General features: G+C 44.2%; 1 protein-coding gene across 1 annotated transcript in view; it reads right to left on the reverse strand.

Moving 5' to 3' along the window:
- The window catches only part of LOC311148823 (very-long-chain 3-oxoacyl-CoA reductase-A-like), a 31,941-nt gene that overhangs the window by 3,557 nt on the left and 9,308 nt on the right, over positions 1-19,076 (reverse strand). The window contains exons 2-10 of the mRNA XM_084185818.1: positions 15,381-15,427; positions 14,983-15,058; positions 11,649-11,756; positions 10,907-10,971; positions 7,867-7,911; positions 5,645-5,679; positions 4,280-4,361; positions 2,649-2,714; positions 554-703 (exon numbers count right to left, since the gene is read on the reverse strand). Of these exons, the coding sequence (XP_084041944.1) occupies positions 554-703; positions 2,649-2,714; positions 4,280-4,361; positions 5,645-5,679; positions 7,867-7,911; positions 10,907-10,971; positions 11,649-11,756; positions 14,983-15,058; positions 15,381-15,427 (674 nt within the window). The remainder of the gene's footprint in view (positions 1-553; positions 704-2,648; positions 2,715-4,279; positions 4,362-5,644; positions 5,680-7,866; positions 7,912-10,906; positions 10,972-11,648; positions 11,757-14,982; positions 15,059-15,380; positions 15,428-19,076) is intronic.

Below are 19,076 nucleotides of genomic sequence, written 5' to 3' on the forward strand. Positions count from 1 at the left end.
TGTGTGCCTTTCCAAATCATGTCCAAACAATTGTATTTACCACAGGTGGACTCCAATCAAGTTGTAGAAACATCAAGGATGATCAATGGACACAGGATGCACTTGAGCTAAATTTAGAGTCTCATACTTAAGTATTCAGACCCTTTGCTAAGGTACGTGTTTATATTTCCAAACATAAAAAAAAAAACTGTTTTCACTTTGTCATTATGAGGTATTGTGTGTAGATTGATGAGGAAAAATATTAATTTAATCAATTTTAGAATTAGGCTGTAACGTAACAAAATGTGGAAAAAGTCAAGGGGTCTGAATACTTTCCAAATGCACTGTACACATTGAGGGTGTATTCACTATTCAGTGATGTGAAACTGAATGCTTCTACATGACAAACAGATCATATCAGCTCGGAATGTTCTGCACCAAACAGAAGAAAACGGACTGAAACTGGGAAGGGCTCCCTGGACTTGTCCAACAAGAAACGTTCATTTTTTGTTGTTGTTTCAAAAACGTTTTAAAACAAAAGCAAAACTAAGGGATATGAGAGTTCGGTCCGTACCATGACAGCGTGGGGGAAGTAGCCATTGGTCTGGTCCTGCAGTCCGATGGTGGTCAGCTCAGCGGCCACATAGCGCTCGGGGGTGGGCTTGTCCAGGGTGGGCTTCCTGATACGGGTCATCTTGGTGGCCACAAAGAAGGGCAGCACGCTCTAGAAAACAAAAGATGTGAGAGGGAGCGCAGCTGAAAATTAAACAATGTACATACAGCAACAGTATCCACGTTAAATAGATGACTTGAGACATCTTAATGTTTCCCAATTCTGGACCTGGCACCCACTCACACCGGATTCAAATCAAAAGGATTGATGAGGAGTTGAATAGGTGAATCAAGCGTATGAGTGCTAGGGCAAAAACTAAACAAACGTTGGTTTCTCAGGACCAGGAAACATTGAGATAACTCAACAGGTCTCAAACTGAGGTAGACCAAGAACAACCTTCGAGTGAGACATAAAAAAGAGGCAGGACTGTACGATGTAGCCATAGCTAGCTTTGTAGAACTGTACGGTGTAGCCATAGCTAGCTTTGTGGAACTGTACGGTGTAGCCATAGCTAGCTTTGTGGAACTGTACGGTGTAGCCATAGCTAGCTTTGTGGAACTGTAGAACTGTACGGTGTAGCCATAGCTAGCTTTGTAGAACTGTACGGTGTAGCCATAGCTAGCTTTGTGGAACTGTAGGACTGTACGGTGTAGCCATAGCTAGCTTGTAGAACTGTACGGTGTAGCCATAGCTAGCTTTGTGGAACTGTAGGACTGTACGGTGTAGCCATAGCTAGCTTTGTAGAACTGTAGGACTGTACGGTGTAGCCATAGCTAGCTTTGTAGAACTGTAGGACTGTACGGTGTAGCCATAGCTAGCTTTGTAGAACTGTAGGACTGTACGGTGTAGCCATAGCTAGCTTTGTAGAACTGTACGGTGTAGCCATAGCTAGCTTTGTGGAACTGTAGGACTGTACGGTGTAGCCATAGCTAGCTTTGTAGAACTGTAGGACTGTACGGTGTAGCCATAGCTAGCTTTGTAGAACTGTACGGTGTAGCCATAGCTAGCTTTGTAGAACTGTACGGTGTAGCCATAGCTAGCTTTGTGGAACTGTAGGACTGTACGGTGTAGCCATAGCTAGCTTTGTGGAACTGTACGGTGTAGCCATAGCTAGCTTTGTGGAACTGTATGGTGTAGCCATAGCTAGCTTTGTGGAACTGTAGAACTGTACGGTGTAGCCATAGCTAGCTTTGTAGAACTGTACGGTGTAGCCATAGCTAGCTTTGTGGAACTGTAGGACTGTACGGTGTAGCCATAGCTAGCTTTGTGGAACTGTACGGTGTAGCCATAGCTAGCTTTGTAGAACTGTAGGACTGTATGGTGTAGCCATAGCTAGCTTTGTGGAACTGTAGGACTGTACGGTGTAGCCATAGCTAGCTTTGTAGAACTGTAGAACTGTACGGTGTAGCCATAGCTAGCTTTGTAGAACTGTAGAACTGTACGGTGTAGCCATAGCTAGCTTTGTAGAACTGTACGGTGTAGCCATAGCTAGCTTTGTAGAACTGTACGGTGTAGCCATAGCTAGCTTTGTGGAACTGTAGGACTGTATGGTGTAGCCATAGCTAGCTTTGTGGAACTGTAGGACTGTACGGTGTAGCCATAGCTAGCTTTGTGGAACTGTAGGACTGTACGGTGTAGCCATAGCTAGCTTTGTAGGACTGTACGGTGTAGCCATAGCTAGCTTTGTGGAACTGTACGGTGTAGCCATAGCTAGCTTTGTGGAACTGTACGGTGTAGCCATAGCTAGCTTTGTGGAACTGTATGGTGTAGCCATAGCTAGCTTTGTGGAACTGTATGGTGTAGCCATAGCTAGCTTTGTAGGACTGACGGAGAAGTCAGATGGCAACAAGTAGCGAACAGGGCCATGTTCTGAATGCAAATGTTGTGGAACGTTGCAGATAGAAATGCCATGAATAGAGCTGACGTGATCCCTTATCCTATGCCTATTCTACCTGCCAGAGGCATGTTTGTTCTACATAATAAAATTCTACCTGAACGCTGGCCAATGTGGTGTCCTGCTGAAAGTGGCCCAGGTCAACAGGAAGACAGTTCTCACCTGGACAATGATTCCCTTGGCCTTGTACGCCTCCTGAAGTCCACGAGAGAAGAAGTCCACAAAAGCCTAAAGAAACCAAGAGATTATTATTATTATTATTACTACTACTACTACTACTACTGTGTACAGACAAGGCAAGAAGGGCCTTCTATGCCATCAAAAGGAACATGAAATCCCAATTAGGATCTGGAAAAAAAATTATAATACTTCAATCAGTTATCGAACCGGTCCACTCACCAACCAAGAATTCACAAAATGGGACAAACACCCAATTGATACTCTGCATGCAGAATTCTGCAAAAGTATACTGTGTACAACTCAAAACAATGCATGCAGATCAGAATTAGGACGATACCCACTAGTTATCAAAATCCAGAAAATAGCTGTTAAATTCTACAACCACCTAAAAGGAAGTGATGCCCACACATTCCACCACAAAACCCTCACCTACAGAGTGTGGTCCTCTGTAGCTCAGCTGGTAGAGCACGGCGCTTGTAACGCCAAGGTAGTGGGTTCGATCCCCGGGACCACCCATACACAAAAATGTATGCACGCACGACTGTAAGTCGCTTTGGATAAAAGCGTCTGCTAAATGGCATATTATTATTATATTAGATGAACCTAGAGAGTGGTCCCCTCAGCCAGCAGGCTCTGGGGCTCTGTTCACAAACACAAACAGACCCCACAGAGCCCCAGGACAGAAACACATTTAGACTCAACCAAATTATGAGAAAGCAAAAAGATAACAATTTGACACACTGGAAAGTATCAACCAAAAAACAGAGCAAATTGGAATGCTGTCTGGCCCTAAACAGAGAGTACACAGTGGCAGAGTACCTGACCACTGTGACTGACCCAAACTTAAGGAAATCTTTGACTATGTACAGACTCAGTGAGCATTGCCTTGCTATTGAGAGAGGCCGCCATAGCTTGTCTTCTCGAGAGCCAGGTCTGCCTATGTGCCCACTGCCCACAAAATGAGGTGGAAACTGAGCTGCACTTCCTAACCTCCTGTCAAATGTATGACCACATTAGGAGAGACATATTTCCCCGTGATCACACAGACCCAAAGAATTTGAAAACAAATCAAACATTGATAAACTCTCATATCTGTTAGGCAAAATACCGTAGTGTGTAATCACAGCAGCAAGATTTGTGGCCCGTTGCTATGAGAAAAGGGCAACCAGTGGAGCACAAACATTGTAAATACAACCTATATTTATCTGCATTTATTTTCCCTTTCATACTTCAACTACTTGCACATTGTTATAACACTGTACTTAGCCAATAATATAACATTTGAAATCTCTATATTTATATTTAAAACTGTGAGTGTAATGTTTATTCCCCTTGTTTATTTCCCTTTTGTTTATCATCTATTCCAGTTGCTATGGCAATGTAAACATATGTTTCCCATGCCAATAAAGCCCTTTGAATTGAGCGAGAGTGCGCCCCCTTCTGAACTACAGCTGGAGAACCAAAAGACTTTGCTATATGTAACAAATCCTACTATGGAACATTTTATAAACACGTGTGTGGTGTCTGGTGGTGTGTGGTGGTGTCTGTCTGTGGTGTGGTGGTGTGGTGTGGTGTGGTCTGTGTGTATATAGATGTCTATGAGTGGCCCTTGCCTTGGAAGAGGAGTATACAGTGAGCAGTGGGACAGGGTACATGCCACTGGCAGAGGAGATGTTGAGGACCACACCTTTGGACCTGAAACACACAACAAAATGGGATGAGAGGACTTTCTTCTTGTTCTGCTATGATGTGCTGAAAGGTGCTGTGGTCTGTTTGTCACAGAACACAAGCAGACTAGTTCCACTATAAACTGCCACACACACACACAGTAATCAAAGTCACTGTTCGGGTTGCCATGGCAGCCGCTTGCTGACGTAGTTTGCGCCCCTGTTGCTGCAGTGATGTAGTGAAAACGGGGTTGGTTGGCCCCTCACCTTCCCATTGGCCCAGAGATCCCATGTGATTCGTCCGAGCCAATCTGAAGAGGGTGCACTTCGTGTGAATTGAAAAGCAGCTGGTCAGAATGGAGAACAAAGAAATAGGGCTAGAAAGGAGGAGGGGAGGAGCAGCAGCTGGGGAAGAGCAGCAGCTGGGGAGGAGCAGCAGCTGGGGAAGAGCAGCAGCTGGGGAAGAGCAGCAGCTGGTGAGGAGCAGCAGCTGGGGAAGAGCAGCAGCTGGGGAAGAGCAGCAGCTGGGGAGGAGCAGCAGCTGGGGAGGAGCAGCAGCTGGGGAAGAGCAGCAGCTGGGGAGGAGCAGCAGCTGGGGAAGAGCAGCAGCTGGGGAAGAGCAGCAGCTGGGGAAGAGCAGCAGCTGGGGAGGAGCAGCAGCTGGGGAGGAGCAGCAGCTGGGGAGGAGCAGCAGCTGGGGAAGAGCAGCAGCTGGGGAAGAGCAGCAGCTGGGGAAGAGCAGCAGCTGGGGAAGAGCAGCAGCTGGGGAAGAGCAGCAGCTGGGAGGGAGCAGCAGCTGGGGAGGAGCAGCAGCTGGGGAAGAGCAGAGGAGCAGCAGCTGGGAAGAGGGGCTGTGTATTAGTGTATCCTCTGTATAACACTGTTGTTCTAAAGCCTGTCTTCATATCATGGACATTCTAAATGGAGCACATTTAGGCTTTTCTGATGTAGGTTCCAGCATTAGAATAGCCTGGGAGCCAGCCCGTTTCTGCCCTCTTGCCAACTCTTTATGGAATTAGCATGACAAGGAGTGGGATGATAGCTAAACAGACTGGTCCCCAGGCTAGCATTAGAAGGGGGTGGGTGAAAATCAACCACTCAGGTTGACAAAGGATTTTATTTTGCATTTGTAGTTGAAGCACTTCATGTGGATGAGTATGGCAAGAATTTGCCCGAGATGTAAAAACCCATTTAAAAAGAACTGCATCAGACTACCTAGTTTGACAGACTATCATTGGCACTAATGCAAATAAAAAGTGAATGCATGTTCCTTTATGAATGTGGCAACAGCACTAATGGCAACAAACTCACCTCTGAACCATTCTGGGCAGAACGAGACGGGTCATCTGAACAGGGGACAGGGAAAGAGAAAGGTCAATGACCTGACAAAACAGCATGGTCAGGAATCACAGTGGCTGCACCATAAACAGCATGGTCAGGAATCACAGTGGCTGCACCATAAACAGCACAAATGAAAGACACCATGTGGGACAATACTACATGTTCAATTTAATGCAAATATTCAATTTCCAGACAAAATTAAAATTTTGATGGACAATAAAGTTCTCTAAAAACAAACTGTTTTAAAGTCATACAGGACCGGCGAGGAACTTCAGATCCTGCAACAGATTTACCCCAGTGTCATTATGGGAGATGTATGGCATATTTCAGCCGTGTGTGTGTGTGTGTGTGTGTGTGTGTGTGTGTGGTGCAGTGCATTGGTGAACACAGACAGTTTGCCGCAGGTAGCACAGCAGCAACAGTGGAGAAGGAGAAGAGGAAAGAGGGGGGAGGAAGAGGAAGATGGATGCCCGTCTACATGGCATCTGTGCCAGTGTGTCATCAATACGTTGTCGTACCACTGAAAACCCTGAACTTTGCCTCGGACAGACAAAAGTGCACACCAACCGTACACCATCACTGAAAAAAATATAGAGAATGACACAAATACTAATTTTCACAAAGTCTGCTGCCTCAGTTTTGATGACGGCAATTTGCATATACTCCAGAATGTTATGAAGAGTGATCAGATTAATTGCAAAGTCCCTCTTTGCCATGAAAATTGACTTAATCCCAAAAAAACATTTCCACTGCATTTCAGCCCTGCCACAAAAGGACCAGCTCCCATCATGTCAGTGATTCTCTCGTTAACACAGGTGAGAGTGTTGACGAGGACAAGGCTGGAGATCACTCTGTCATGCTGATTGAGTTAGAATAACAGACTGGAAGCTTTAAAAAAGGAGGGTGGTGCTTGAAATCATTGTTCTTCCTCTGTTAACCATGGTTACCTGCAAGGAAACACGTGCAGTCATCATTGCTTTGCACAAAAAGGGCTTCACAGGCAAGGATATTGCTTCTAGTAAGATTGCACCCAAATCAACCATTTATCGGATCATCAAGAACTTCAAGGAGAGAGGTTCAATTGTTGTGAAGAAGGCGTCAGGGCGCCCAAGAAAGTCCAGCAAGGACCGTCTCCTAAAGTTGATTCAGCTTCGGGATCGGGGCACCACCAGTGCGGAGCTTGCCCAGGAATGGCAGCAGGCAGGTGTGAGTGCATCTGCACGCACAGTGAGGCGAAGACTTTTGGAGGATGGCCTGGTGTCAAGAAGGGCAGCAAAGAAGCCACTTCTCTCCAGGAAAAACATCAGGGACAGACTGATGTTCTGAAAAAGGTACAGGGATTGGGCTGCTGAGGACTGGGGTAAAGTCATTTTCTCTGATGAATCCCCTTTGATTGTTTGGGGCATCCGGAAAACACCTTGTCCGGAGAAGACAAGGTGAGCACTACCATCAGTCCTGTGTCATGCCAACAGTAAAGCATCCTGAGACCATTCATGTGTGGGGTTGCTTCTCATTCAAGGGAGTGGGCTCACTCACAATTTTGCCTAAGAACACAGCCATGAATAAAGAATGGTACCAACACATCCTCCGAGAGCAACTTCTCCCAACCATCCAAGAACAGTTTTGTGACAAACAATGCCTTTTCCAGCATGATGGAGCACCTTGCCATAAGTCAAAAGAGATAACTAAGTGGCTCGGGGAACAAAACATCGACATTTTGGGTCCATGGCCAGGAAACTCCCCAGACCTTAATCCCATTGAAAACTTGTGGTCGATCCTCAAGAGGCGGGTGGACAAACAAAAACCCACAAATTCTGACAAACTCCAAGCATTGATTATGCAAGAATGGGCTGCCATCAGTCAGGATGTGGCCCAGAAGTTAATTGACAGCATGCCAGGGTGGATTGCAGAGGTCTTGAAAAAGAAGGGTCAACACTGCAAATATTGACTCTTTGCATAAACTTAATGTAATTGTCAATAAAAGCCTTTGTCACTTATGGAATGCTTGTAATTATACTTCAGTATACCATAGTAACATCTGACAAAAATATCTCATAACACTGAAGCAACGAACTTTGTGAAGACCAATACTTGTGTCATTCTCAACACTTTTGACCACGACTGTAGATGAAAAATCTATGGTATAGATATATACACTCATAGAACTGCTCCAGAAACGAGAGAACCCTTACCTGGCAAACAGAGGTCATGTTGACATTGATCATGTTGGTGATGAACTAGAATGAAGAAGAAAAGCATTAGCTTTTGCACTTAAACTTTTGAATAATTTCAACACAGTTTTGAAAGTAGTTCAAGAGCCAAAACAGGTCCCCGTTGTGCACTACGTCATTCATTTTGTGATATGTTTCACGAATTTTACAAATAGTGTGATATGTTACGAATCCAATTTGTGCAACATGTTACAAATGTTGTGATTAAGATTACAGATTGCATTTTTAAAACATTCCAAATGCAAGCAGTCTTAGTTTTCTTTCTACAGCTAAAGTAAAGCTAGGAACCTTGTGGCACTCAACTGGTTTCAAAAGGTGTTGGTCTCCCTGAAGCTTTTTCTTTATTTAACTAGGCAAGTCAGTTAAGAACAAATTCTTATTTACAATGACGGCCTACCAAAAGGCCTCCTGCGGGGACGGAGGCTGGGATTACATTTTTTTATATAAATTATATAAATATAAGACCAAACACACATCACAACAAGAGAGACAACACTACATAAAGAGAGACCTAAGACAACATAGCATGGCAGCAACACAGCATGGTAGCAACCCAACATGAAACCATCATGAGTAGCAACAACATGGCAGCAGCACAAGACATGGTACAAACATTATTGGGCACAGACAACAGCACAAAGGGCAATAAGGTAGAGACAACAATACATGACGTGAAGCAGCCATAACTGTCAGTAAGCGTGTCCATGATTGAGTCTTTGGATGAAGAGATGGAGATAAAACTGTCCAGTTTGAGTGTTTCTTGCAGTTCGTTCCAGTCGCTAGCTGCAGCGAACTGAAAAGAGTATAGAGTGCAGCGATGTGTCCGATAAGGAGCATTGGTGGCAAATCTGATGGCCGAATGGTAAAGAACGTCTAGCCGCTCGAGAGCACCCTTACCTGCCGATCTATAAATTACGTCTCCGTAATCCAGCATGGGTAGGATGGTCAACTGAATCAGAGTTTAATTAGCCGTACTCCCAAGTACTTGTATGAGATGACTACCTCAAGCGCTAAATCCTCAGAGGTAGTAATCACACCGGTGGGGAGAGGGGCCTTCTTCTTACCAAACCACATGACCTTTGTTTTGGAGGATTTGAAGGTTAAGGGCAGAGAAAGCTTGTTGGACACTAAGAAAGCATTTAACAAAAAAATACAGGGAGTACCAGTACCGAGTCCATGTGCAGGGGTACGAGGTAATTGAGGTAGCAATGTACAGTTCAAGTCGGAGGTTTACATACACTTAGGTTAGAGTCATTAAAACTAGTTTTTCAACCACTCCACAAATGTCTTGTTAACAAACTAGAGTTTTGGCAAGTCGGTTAGGACATCTACTTTGTGCATGACAAGTAATTTTTCCAACAATTGTTTACAGACAGATTATTTCACTTATAATTCACTGTATCACAATTCCAGTGGGTCAGAAGTTTACATACACTAAGTTGACTGTGCCTTTAAAACAGCTTGGAAAATTGTGTCATGAATTTAGAAGCTTCTGGTAGGCTAATTGACATCATTTGAGTCAATTGGAGGTGTACCTGTGGATGTATTTCAAGGCCTACATTCAAACTCAGTGCCTCTTTGCTTGACATCATGGGAAAATCAAAAGAAATCAGCCAAGACCTCAGAAATAAAATGGTAGACCTCCACAAATCTGGTTCATCCTTGGGAGCAATTTCCAAACGCCTGAAGGTACCACGTTCATCTGTACAAACAATAGTACGCAAGTATAAACACCATGGGACCACGCAGCAATCATACTGCTCAGGAAGGAGATGCCTTCTGTCTCCTAGAGATGAACGTACTTTGATGCGAAAAGTGCAAATCAATCCCAGAACAACAGCAAAGGACCTTGTGAAGATGCTGGAAGAAACAGGTACAAAAGTATCTATAGTCACAGTAAAATGAGTCCTATATCGACATAACCTGAAAGGCCACTCAGCAAGGAAGAAGCCACTGCTCCAAAACCGCCATAAAAAAGCCAGACTACGGTTTGCAACTGCACATGTGGACAAAGTTCATACGTTTTGGAGAAATGTCCTCTGGTCTGATGAAACAAAAAAATTGAACTGTTTGGCCATAATGACCATCATTATGTTTGGAGGAAAAAGGGGGCACTTGCAAGCCGAAGAAAACCATCCCAACCGTGACGCACGGGGGTGGCAGCATCATGCTGTGGGGGTGCTTTTGCTGCAGGAGGGACTGGTGCACTTCACAAAATAGATGGCATCATGAGGAAGGAAATGTATGTGGATATATTGAAGCAACATCTCAAGACATCAGTCAGGAAGTTAAAGCTTGGTCGCAAATGGGTCTTCCAAATGGACAATGACCCCAAGCATACTTCCAAAGTTGTGGCAAAATGGCTTAAGGACAACAAAGTCAAGGTATTGGAGAGGCCATCACAAAGCCCTGACCTCAACCCTATAGAAAATGTGTGGGCACAACTGAAAAAGCGTGTGCGAGCAAGAAGGCCTACAAACCTGACTCAGTTACACCAGCTCTGTCAGGAGGAATGGGCCAAAATTCACCCAACTTATTGTGGGACGCTTGTGGAAGGCTACCCGAAACGTTTGACCCAAGTTACACAATTTAAAGGCAATGCTACCAAATACTAATTGAGTGTATGTAAACTTCTGACCCACTGGGAATGTGATGAAAGAAATAAAAGCTGAAATAAAAATCACTACTATTATTCTGACATTTCATATTCTTAAAATAAAGTGGTGAGCCGAACTGACCTAAGACAGGGAAATTTTACTCGGATTAAATGTATTTGGCTAAGGTGTATGTAAACTTCTGACTTCAACTGTATAAGGTTGCAGTGACACATCAATAACCTGAGCAGAAACCAGATTGCATACCAGAGAATACTAGACATCAAGAAAGCCAGTCAGCTGAAGTTTCCAACACTTTTGATAAACAGGGCAAGATAGAAATTGGCCTATAACAGTAACTGATGGTGAGCCCATGCATCATTAAACTAAAAACATAAAATACTCACATTGTCCAGATCAGGAATATGCAGGAAGTACTCGGGGTAGGGATAGGAGATTCCCACATTGTTCACTGTTGAATTTTTTAAAAGCAGACGAGACAAAAAATCAGGAAATAAAAATGGTGCTGCTATTACACTTCCAAACCGCCAGGAGGCAGCATAACCTTATAAATGGGATCACAACCACACCTTAAACTGGAAGAACAAGCCAAGCAGCACATGTACTCATGGGCTCTCACACAAAGAACAATGCCTGAACATGACACTGTCACACAGCCAGAATGTGGACAGATGGAGTGTGAGATCTGAACACTAATAAACTCCTTAGGTACTTTTTAAAGAAGTCATACTACCAGGCGTTTAATTATAAAATGACCACACTGAGAATAGAGTACCACTTCTACTGCTTCAGCTTCTTAGTGTCACATCATAACGCCAGGCTCAGGACTGACTGCATCTTATTTATTAAGGTGTCAAAGAATATGACAGAAGAGACACCGGACATACCATGGAACAGCGGTATGTGGTGTTATAAACTAAATGTTAACATGCATGCCACCATATATTGTCAGTCTGTGTTGCTTGGAATTGTAAAAAAAAAAAAATACACTGCAAAAGTGTGTGAGCGAGAGACATTTATCTGCGTATATTATCAGACCAATGGCGGTTTGTTGGAATATATTGTGAAACAGATGAGAAATGTGGTTTGTGTGGACACACAGCGAGCAAGACAAAAGGACACACCCACCTAACACCCCGATCTCCAGGCCAGCCAGTCCAGCCTCGACCTTGGGGTAGATGTCCAGCAGGCCAAAGTCCACAGCGATGGTCCTGGTCTCCACCTTGTATTGCTCCTCTGTAAACAGGAGGAAAACACAGTTGGGTTAACGGTGAGACATTAATACAACATACACTACCGGTCAAAAGTTTTAGAACACCTACTCATTCAAGGGTTTTTCTGTATTTTTTACTATTTTCTATAATAATAGTGAAGACATCAAAACTATGAAATAACACATATGGAATCATGTAGTAACCCCCCCCCAAAAAATAAATATGTTTTATATTTGAGATTCTTCAAATAGCCACCCTTTGCACACTCTTGGCATTCTCTCAACCAGCTTCATGAGGTAGTCACCTGGAATGCATTTCAATTAACAAGTGTGCCTTGTTAAAAGTGAATTTGTGGAATTTCTTTCATTCTTAATGCGTTTGAGCCAATCATTTGTGTTGTGACAAGGTAGGGGGGTATCCATATTATGTCAAGAACAGCTCAAATAAGCAAAGAGAAATGACAGTCCATCATTACTTTAAAACATGAAGGTCAATCAATACAAACATTAAGAACTTTGAACGTTTCTTCAAGTGCAGTCGCAAAAACCATCAAGCACTATGATGAAACAGGCTCTCGTGAGGACCGCCACAGGAATGGAAGACCCAGAGTTACTGCTGCTGCAGAGGATAAGTTCATTAGAGTTACCAGCCTCAGAAATTGAAGTCCAAATAAACGCTTCACAGAGTTCAATTAACAGACACCTCAACATCAGCTGTTCAGAGGAGACTGTGTGAATCAGGCCTTCATGGTCGAATTGCTGCAAAGAAACCACTACTAAAGGACACCAATAAGAAGAAGAGACTTGCTTGGGCCAAGAAACACGAGCAATGGACATTAGACTGGTGGAAATGTGTCCTTTGGTCGGGAGATTTTTGGTTCCAACCGCCGTGTCTTTGTGTGACGCAGTGTGGGTGAACGGATGATCTCCGCATGTGTATTTCCCACCGTAAAGCATGGAGGAGGAGGTGTTATGGTGTGGGGGTGCTTTGCTGGTGACACTGTCTGATTTATTTAGAATTCAAGGCACACTTCGCCAGCATGGCTACCACAGCATTCTGCAGCGATATGCCATCCCATCTGGTTTGGGCTTAGTGGGACTATCATTTGTTTTTCAACAGGACAATGACTCAACCCACCTCCAGGCTGTGTAAGGGCTATTTTACCAAGAAGGAGGGTGATGGAGTGCTGCATCAGATGACCTGGCCTCCACAATTCACTGACCTCAACCAAATTGAGATGGTTTGGGATGAGTCGGACCGCAGAGTGAAGGAAAAGCAGCCAACAAGTGCTCAGCATATGTGGGAACTCCTTCAAGACTGTTGGAAAAGCATTCCAGGTGAAGCTGGTTGAGAGAATGCCAAGAGTGTGCAAAGCTGTCATCAAGGCAAAGGGTGGCTACTTTGAAGAATCTAAAATACATTTTGATTTTTTAAACACTTTTTTGGTTACATGATTCTGTGTTATTTCATCGTTTTGATGTCTTCACTAATATTCTACAATGTAGAAAATAGTAAAAATTAAGAAAAACACCAACTTTTGACTGGTACTGCACCACAACACGTACCAAAACGTACACTCACACCACACAATTCATACGTTATCATCAGTCAGCCCATTCACTGATTGCACTAAGCCCATTCCATGCACCATCGAACAGGTGATCGATCACTCTTTCAACACCAAACATTCCATTGAAATTAGTAGATAAAATACACAACTTTCCCTACTCAAACAGGAGGGGGCCAAAACAGAACCCTAAAAACCTAATTCTCTTTCTCTCTCCCTCTTCTCCTTTGACACAATTAGCAGTTGATCATAATCATCATCATAATAATAATAAATAATCATAATAGCACGCCCCCATTCTCATCGACGGGGCTGTAGTGGAACAGGTTGAGAGCTTCAAGTTCCTTGGTGTCCACATCACCAACGAACTATCATGGTCCAAACACACCAAGACAGTCGTGAAGAGGGCACGACAAAGCCTATTCCCCCTCAGGAGACTAAAAAGATTTGGCATGGGTCCTCAGATCCTCAAAAAATTCTACAGCTGCACCATCGAGAGCATCCTGACTGGTTGCATCACCGCCTGGTATGGCAACTGCTTGGCCTCTGACCGCAAGGCACTACAGAGGGTAGTGCGTACGGCCCAGTACATCAGGACCTCTATACCAGGCGGTGTCAGAGGAAGGCCCTCAAAATTGTCAAAGACTCCAGCCACCCTAGTCATAGACTGTTCTTTCTGCTACCGCATGGCAAGCGGTACCGGAGTGCCAAGTCTAGGTCCAAAAGACTTCTCAACAGCTTCTACCCCCAAGCCATAAGACTCCTGAACAGCTAATCATGGCTACCCGGACTATTTGCACTGCCCCCCCATCCCCTACTTTTTACGCTGCTGCTACTCTGTTAAGTATTTATGCATAGTCACTTTAACTCTACCCACATGTACATATTACCTCAACTACCTCAACTAGCCGGTGCCCCCGCACATTGACTATGCAACGGTACGGTACCCCCCTGTATATATAGCCTCCCTACTGTCACTTTATTTTACTTCTGCTCTTTTTTTCTCAACACTTTTTTGTTGTTGTTTTATTCTTACTTTTTTGTTTAAAATAAATGCACTGTTGGTTAAGGGCTGTAAGTAAGCATTTCACTGTAATGTCTGCACCTGTTGTATTCGGCGCATGTGACCAATAAAATTTGATTTGATTTGATTTAATAAATGGCACTCTCTCAACCAGCTTCATGAGGTAGTCACCTGGAATGCATTTCAATTAACAGGTGTGCCATGAAATCCAGTGGTGGAAAAAGCACCCAATTGTCATACTTGAGTAAAAGTAAAGATACCTTAATAGAAAATGACTCAAGTAAAAGTCACCCAGTAAAATAATACTTGAGTAAAAAGTCTAAAAGTATTTGGTTTTAAATATACTTAAGTATCAAAAGTAAATGGAATTGCTAAAATGTACTGAAGTATCAAAAGTTAAAAAGTGCCGCCAGCCATCTGAAGGGCTTCCAGAGGGGAGTGTGTATGTGTATCCTCATGTCATATTGAGTTCCTGTAATGACGTACACAGGCTTGCCTTTAGCGATGGCTGGGGAAGCTCTTTACAGTGGCCCTAGCTTATACATCAGCAGACCTGGCGCGTGCACACACACACACAATACTCCACTAATTAGCACTGGGATGACTGACAGTCAGTCTGAAAGGGGTGCACACACACATCCCGGTTCACACACTTACCAAGCTGCCTGGCGACGTCATCCAGCTTGTCCTGGGAGCGACTGATGAGCATCATGGCGAACCCTTTTCGAGCGAGCTGAGAGTGAGGGACGAGGGAGAGAAGGTTGAGTATACCTGAAAACCATCACCCCAGTTATTGAAGACCATATTGAACCAGGGAACCTTACTGGTCTTGAATGAGAGACTTAATAGGAATCAAGCTATGATGTTGCATGGGCCAACTACTACGTCTTGACTTGGGCTTTTACTGCTACTCTAAACACATGGCCCAATGACAAGGGTGACAAGGGTTCTCCAACTCAACATGGAACTGTGTGGTAGCCTTGGTACCACTGCTTGTGTGTGTGAGAGCATTTCTATGGAGGAAATTAAATAATGGGCCCATGCAGGAAACTCACCTCCTCTGCATAGACTTTCCCGATTCCGTCTGTGGCTCCCGTCACAACTGGAGAGAAAAAAAGGGGGAGGAGTCAGCATAGAGAGGCCAGCATAGAGAGAGGCCAGATCTATGGTTTTCAAACGACGTTGGAGGTGGCTTATGGTAGAGAAATTAACATTCAATTCTCTGGCAACCGCTCTGGTGGACATTCCTGCAGTCAGCATGCCAATTGCACACTCCCTCAAAACTTGAGACATCTGTGGCATTGTGTTGTGTGACAAAACTGCACATTTTAGTGGTATTTTATTGTCCCCCAGCACAAGGTGCACCTGTGTAATAATCATGCTGTTTAGTCAGCTTCTTGATATGCCACACCTGTCAGCTGGATGGATTATCTTGGCAAAGAAGAAATGCTCACTAACAGGGATGTAAACAAACTTGTGCACAGAATTTAAGGGAATTAAGCTTTTTGTACGTATGAAACATTTCTGGAATCTTTTATTTCAGCTCATGAAACCAACACTATACATGTGTTTATATTTTTTGTTCAGTACACATTAACATGTAAGTGTCCTCATGCAATTCCTGACGATCAAAACAGCTCAGTGCAGCAATAAAGAGTTTCCATAGTACTGCAGCCTTCACTGGTGACTGAATGGCAAACGCGTCAATACAATTATATCTGTGACAACAGCAAAATCAGTCAAGGAGACACACCCAACAACCTTGTTCGTCCATTGTCATGTGGATTAACGAATACACGTGGTACTGAATGAAGAAAATAAACTAGTATCAACACTATAACGTTATCGTTAAGCTACGCCGACTCATTTTAAAACGAGGCCTCTTGACAATGCTCTTTACAGTTGGCCCGAAGAGATAGTCTTTGTTGTAACCACTTTGTATAGAACTAAAGACAGTGGAGCCCAAGCAGGATAGATGGATGTACAAGGAGTCCGGTCTGATGTTCTTGTGAAATTATCTGCTCCCCTCACCTTGTCAGGAGCCAGAGCACGGCTATTTTAACCAGTTTCTGCCCGTCACCCCTATTTCCTGTCACCACTACCCAAAGCCACCAGATGCAGGATGTTCAGGGTGGGAAGGGGGCACCAATGCTTACTATTCCCTCACCACAAACCATTGTGCACCATGAGTAGCACTGTAGTAGAGGAACCAACCCAGGGCTGATCAAAGATTCACACAAGCAGTAGCCATTATTATCTAGCACCGAGCTGGAGGGAGGAAAGGAGAGGGGGAGGAGAGGAGAGTGGGAGAGCAGGGATCCTAGGGGTGGCTAAAAATAGAAACAGAGAGCAAGAGGACAGAGAGAGAGAAAGTGAACAAAGGAGGGAGAAAGAGAAGCACAAAGTAAAAAGATGAGCAGACCCCTTAAGAAGCCCATCTTAAGAATGAAACGCTCCTTGGCAGAAAAGCATCAATGGGCAACTGACTGCATCACATCAGGTTGACTAGACAAAAGATGGTACACAGGGCATGGCCAGACGTTAAAGACTACAGTTACACACACACCCCCTTGGGTAGGTAAGAGAATGGGCCGTAGGGTGGGGAGGTAAGAGAGATTCTGAATCTGCACAGACCACATTCCACTGAGATATTGACACATGGAACGTCAAGGGTTTGCACCTCACACTAAAAGTTAAATATGCCTATGGAATCCTAAGGGAACTGTGGTGCATGGGTTTGTGCACATACTATTCATCCCCTGACATGTAGGTGTGTGTGTGTGTGTGTGTGTGTGTGTGTGTGTGTGTGTGCGCGCTCAAGAGCATTATTGCGCAAACTTTCACCAGTGTGTACATCAAAATTTACTGTATAGAGAGGGGATCAAAGAGTGGAGACTGAGGGATGGGAGGAGGAGGGGGGTATTCACAAGATTGACAGAAAGGGTGGGTGGAAGAGAGAAAGAAACACCATGTTCGCGTCACTCCATCCACTCTACAGGAAAAACAGAGCGAGACAAAAAAAAAAAGTATTGCTCAAGACCATTTCCTTGCAGAAACCTACGACATTCTGAAATGCAAAACTACTGACCCTACAAAGCATCTTAAACCCCTCCCCCTGTGCTGTAACTCATGAATGGCTACATCTCTCCCTTATACTATATAACAGCCCCACTCTTTCAATAAACTAAATGTTGTCAACGAGGGAGGAAAAAAAAAACTAGTGAGTGAGTAAAAAAAACAATTTGTTGCAAGTGGATATCCTAATTCATGGCACCATTTCAGATGCATTCGTAGACTGCCCCATTGCGTTGTACTCTTGTGATATGGAATAAAACGATAGATGAAAAAGACGAGATGCTGGAAAATTGCAAATCACCCATTCATTCAACATTTCCACTCATGGACCCAGAAAGGAACAATGTGTCCAAACTTCTCAGTCTCAGACATACAAACACACACCAGTGCTCCCAGTAGAATTGTTAATTCCCCTCACGCGAGTCGAGCGTTACGTCAGTGACAATCCTCACAGAAAGGTGCTACGCAAGCAGGCACGTGAGTGACACCAACTGATGCTTGGGGGGGGGGGGGGGGGGGGGTGTTACTGTGTGTGCGCATGTATACATGTTTCCATGGTGTTGAATTGGATTGTAGAATGTCTCATTGGCTCAAACGTTTCACTTCCATCTCCTCTATGCAGATTACCTTCAAGACCAAAAAATATCCTAAATGCCATTTTGGCTCAATGATGCCCCGAGTGGGGGGCATCATTTGCACTCGGCGCTGAGTGCTGCACATCACGTAGCCGAGGTAGCTGCTGTATATCGATGTTCCCTCCCTCGGACGCACAGCGGAGCTGCCCCTGCCTGCCGCGACGACCTCGTCCCCCTACAGACCCCCTATGGCTACTCTATGCAACTCAGTCGCGTCGAGCAGCCTGGAACACACATAGGGTCTCTTGAAACTGAAAACACATACTGTAGACTAGAGCCTCATGCAACAGAGATTCTTTAGTAAAGCTCATGCAACAGAGATTCTTTAGTAAAGGTCTCTTCATAGCAGATACCTTGTCAAGGAAAAGGGAGCAGGAGAAAAAAAAACACCTGCATTGGCTGGAATCGTGTCTGCACTCAGCAATGCATTCCCCCTGACAAAAGATATACGGGAAGACACATTGGAGCAGTGCAAGCGTCCTTATTTTAGCATCCTATTTCAGCACAGTTCATGGCTGTATACAATATAGCGCTGTAGCTCCCTAAACAGAGCAAATCAAAATGGGTGCCAAACTACAAGTAGATCTCCATCCCGATTAACATTCTCTATAAGGAGAGGCGAGCCTCCCTCTCCTCTCGTTACGTCATCTGTCGCACCCCTCTCCCTCCTATCAACGAGCCGCCCCCTCCCCAACCCAAGAAAGGAGTGTGTGGTGGGGAGGGGAGGCTGCAGTAGAAGATCCAACGTGTCCTCCATACACCTCCCACTCTCAGACACACGCCGCTTTAAATAGCAGAGGAAGAAGGTCACATGGGCAAACAAACAAACAAAAATACTGCAGAGCGATATGAGCCAAGAGAGATACATTTTAAAAATTGCATAGCGATATGAGCCAAGAGAAATACATTTTAAAAAAATACTTCAGTGCCACCCAGGTCCCAAAACAGCATATATTTGGGGGGGGATTATAACTTATTACAAGATTAACATAAATAGAACAAATTAATTTCAATGGATAACATGCTGTAACTGTAGCATAT

Source organism: Coregonus lavaretus, assembly GCF_964263955.1.
Source record: "Coregonus lavaretus genome assembly, chromosome: 21".
Lineage (NCBI taxonomy): Eukaryota > Metazoa > Chordata > Actinopteri > Salmoniformes > Salmonidae > Coregonus > Coregonus lavaretus.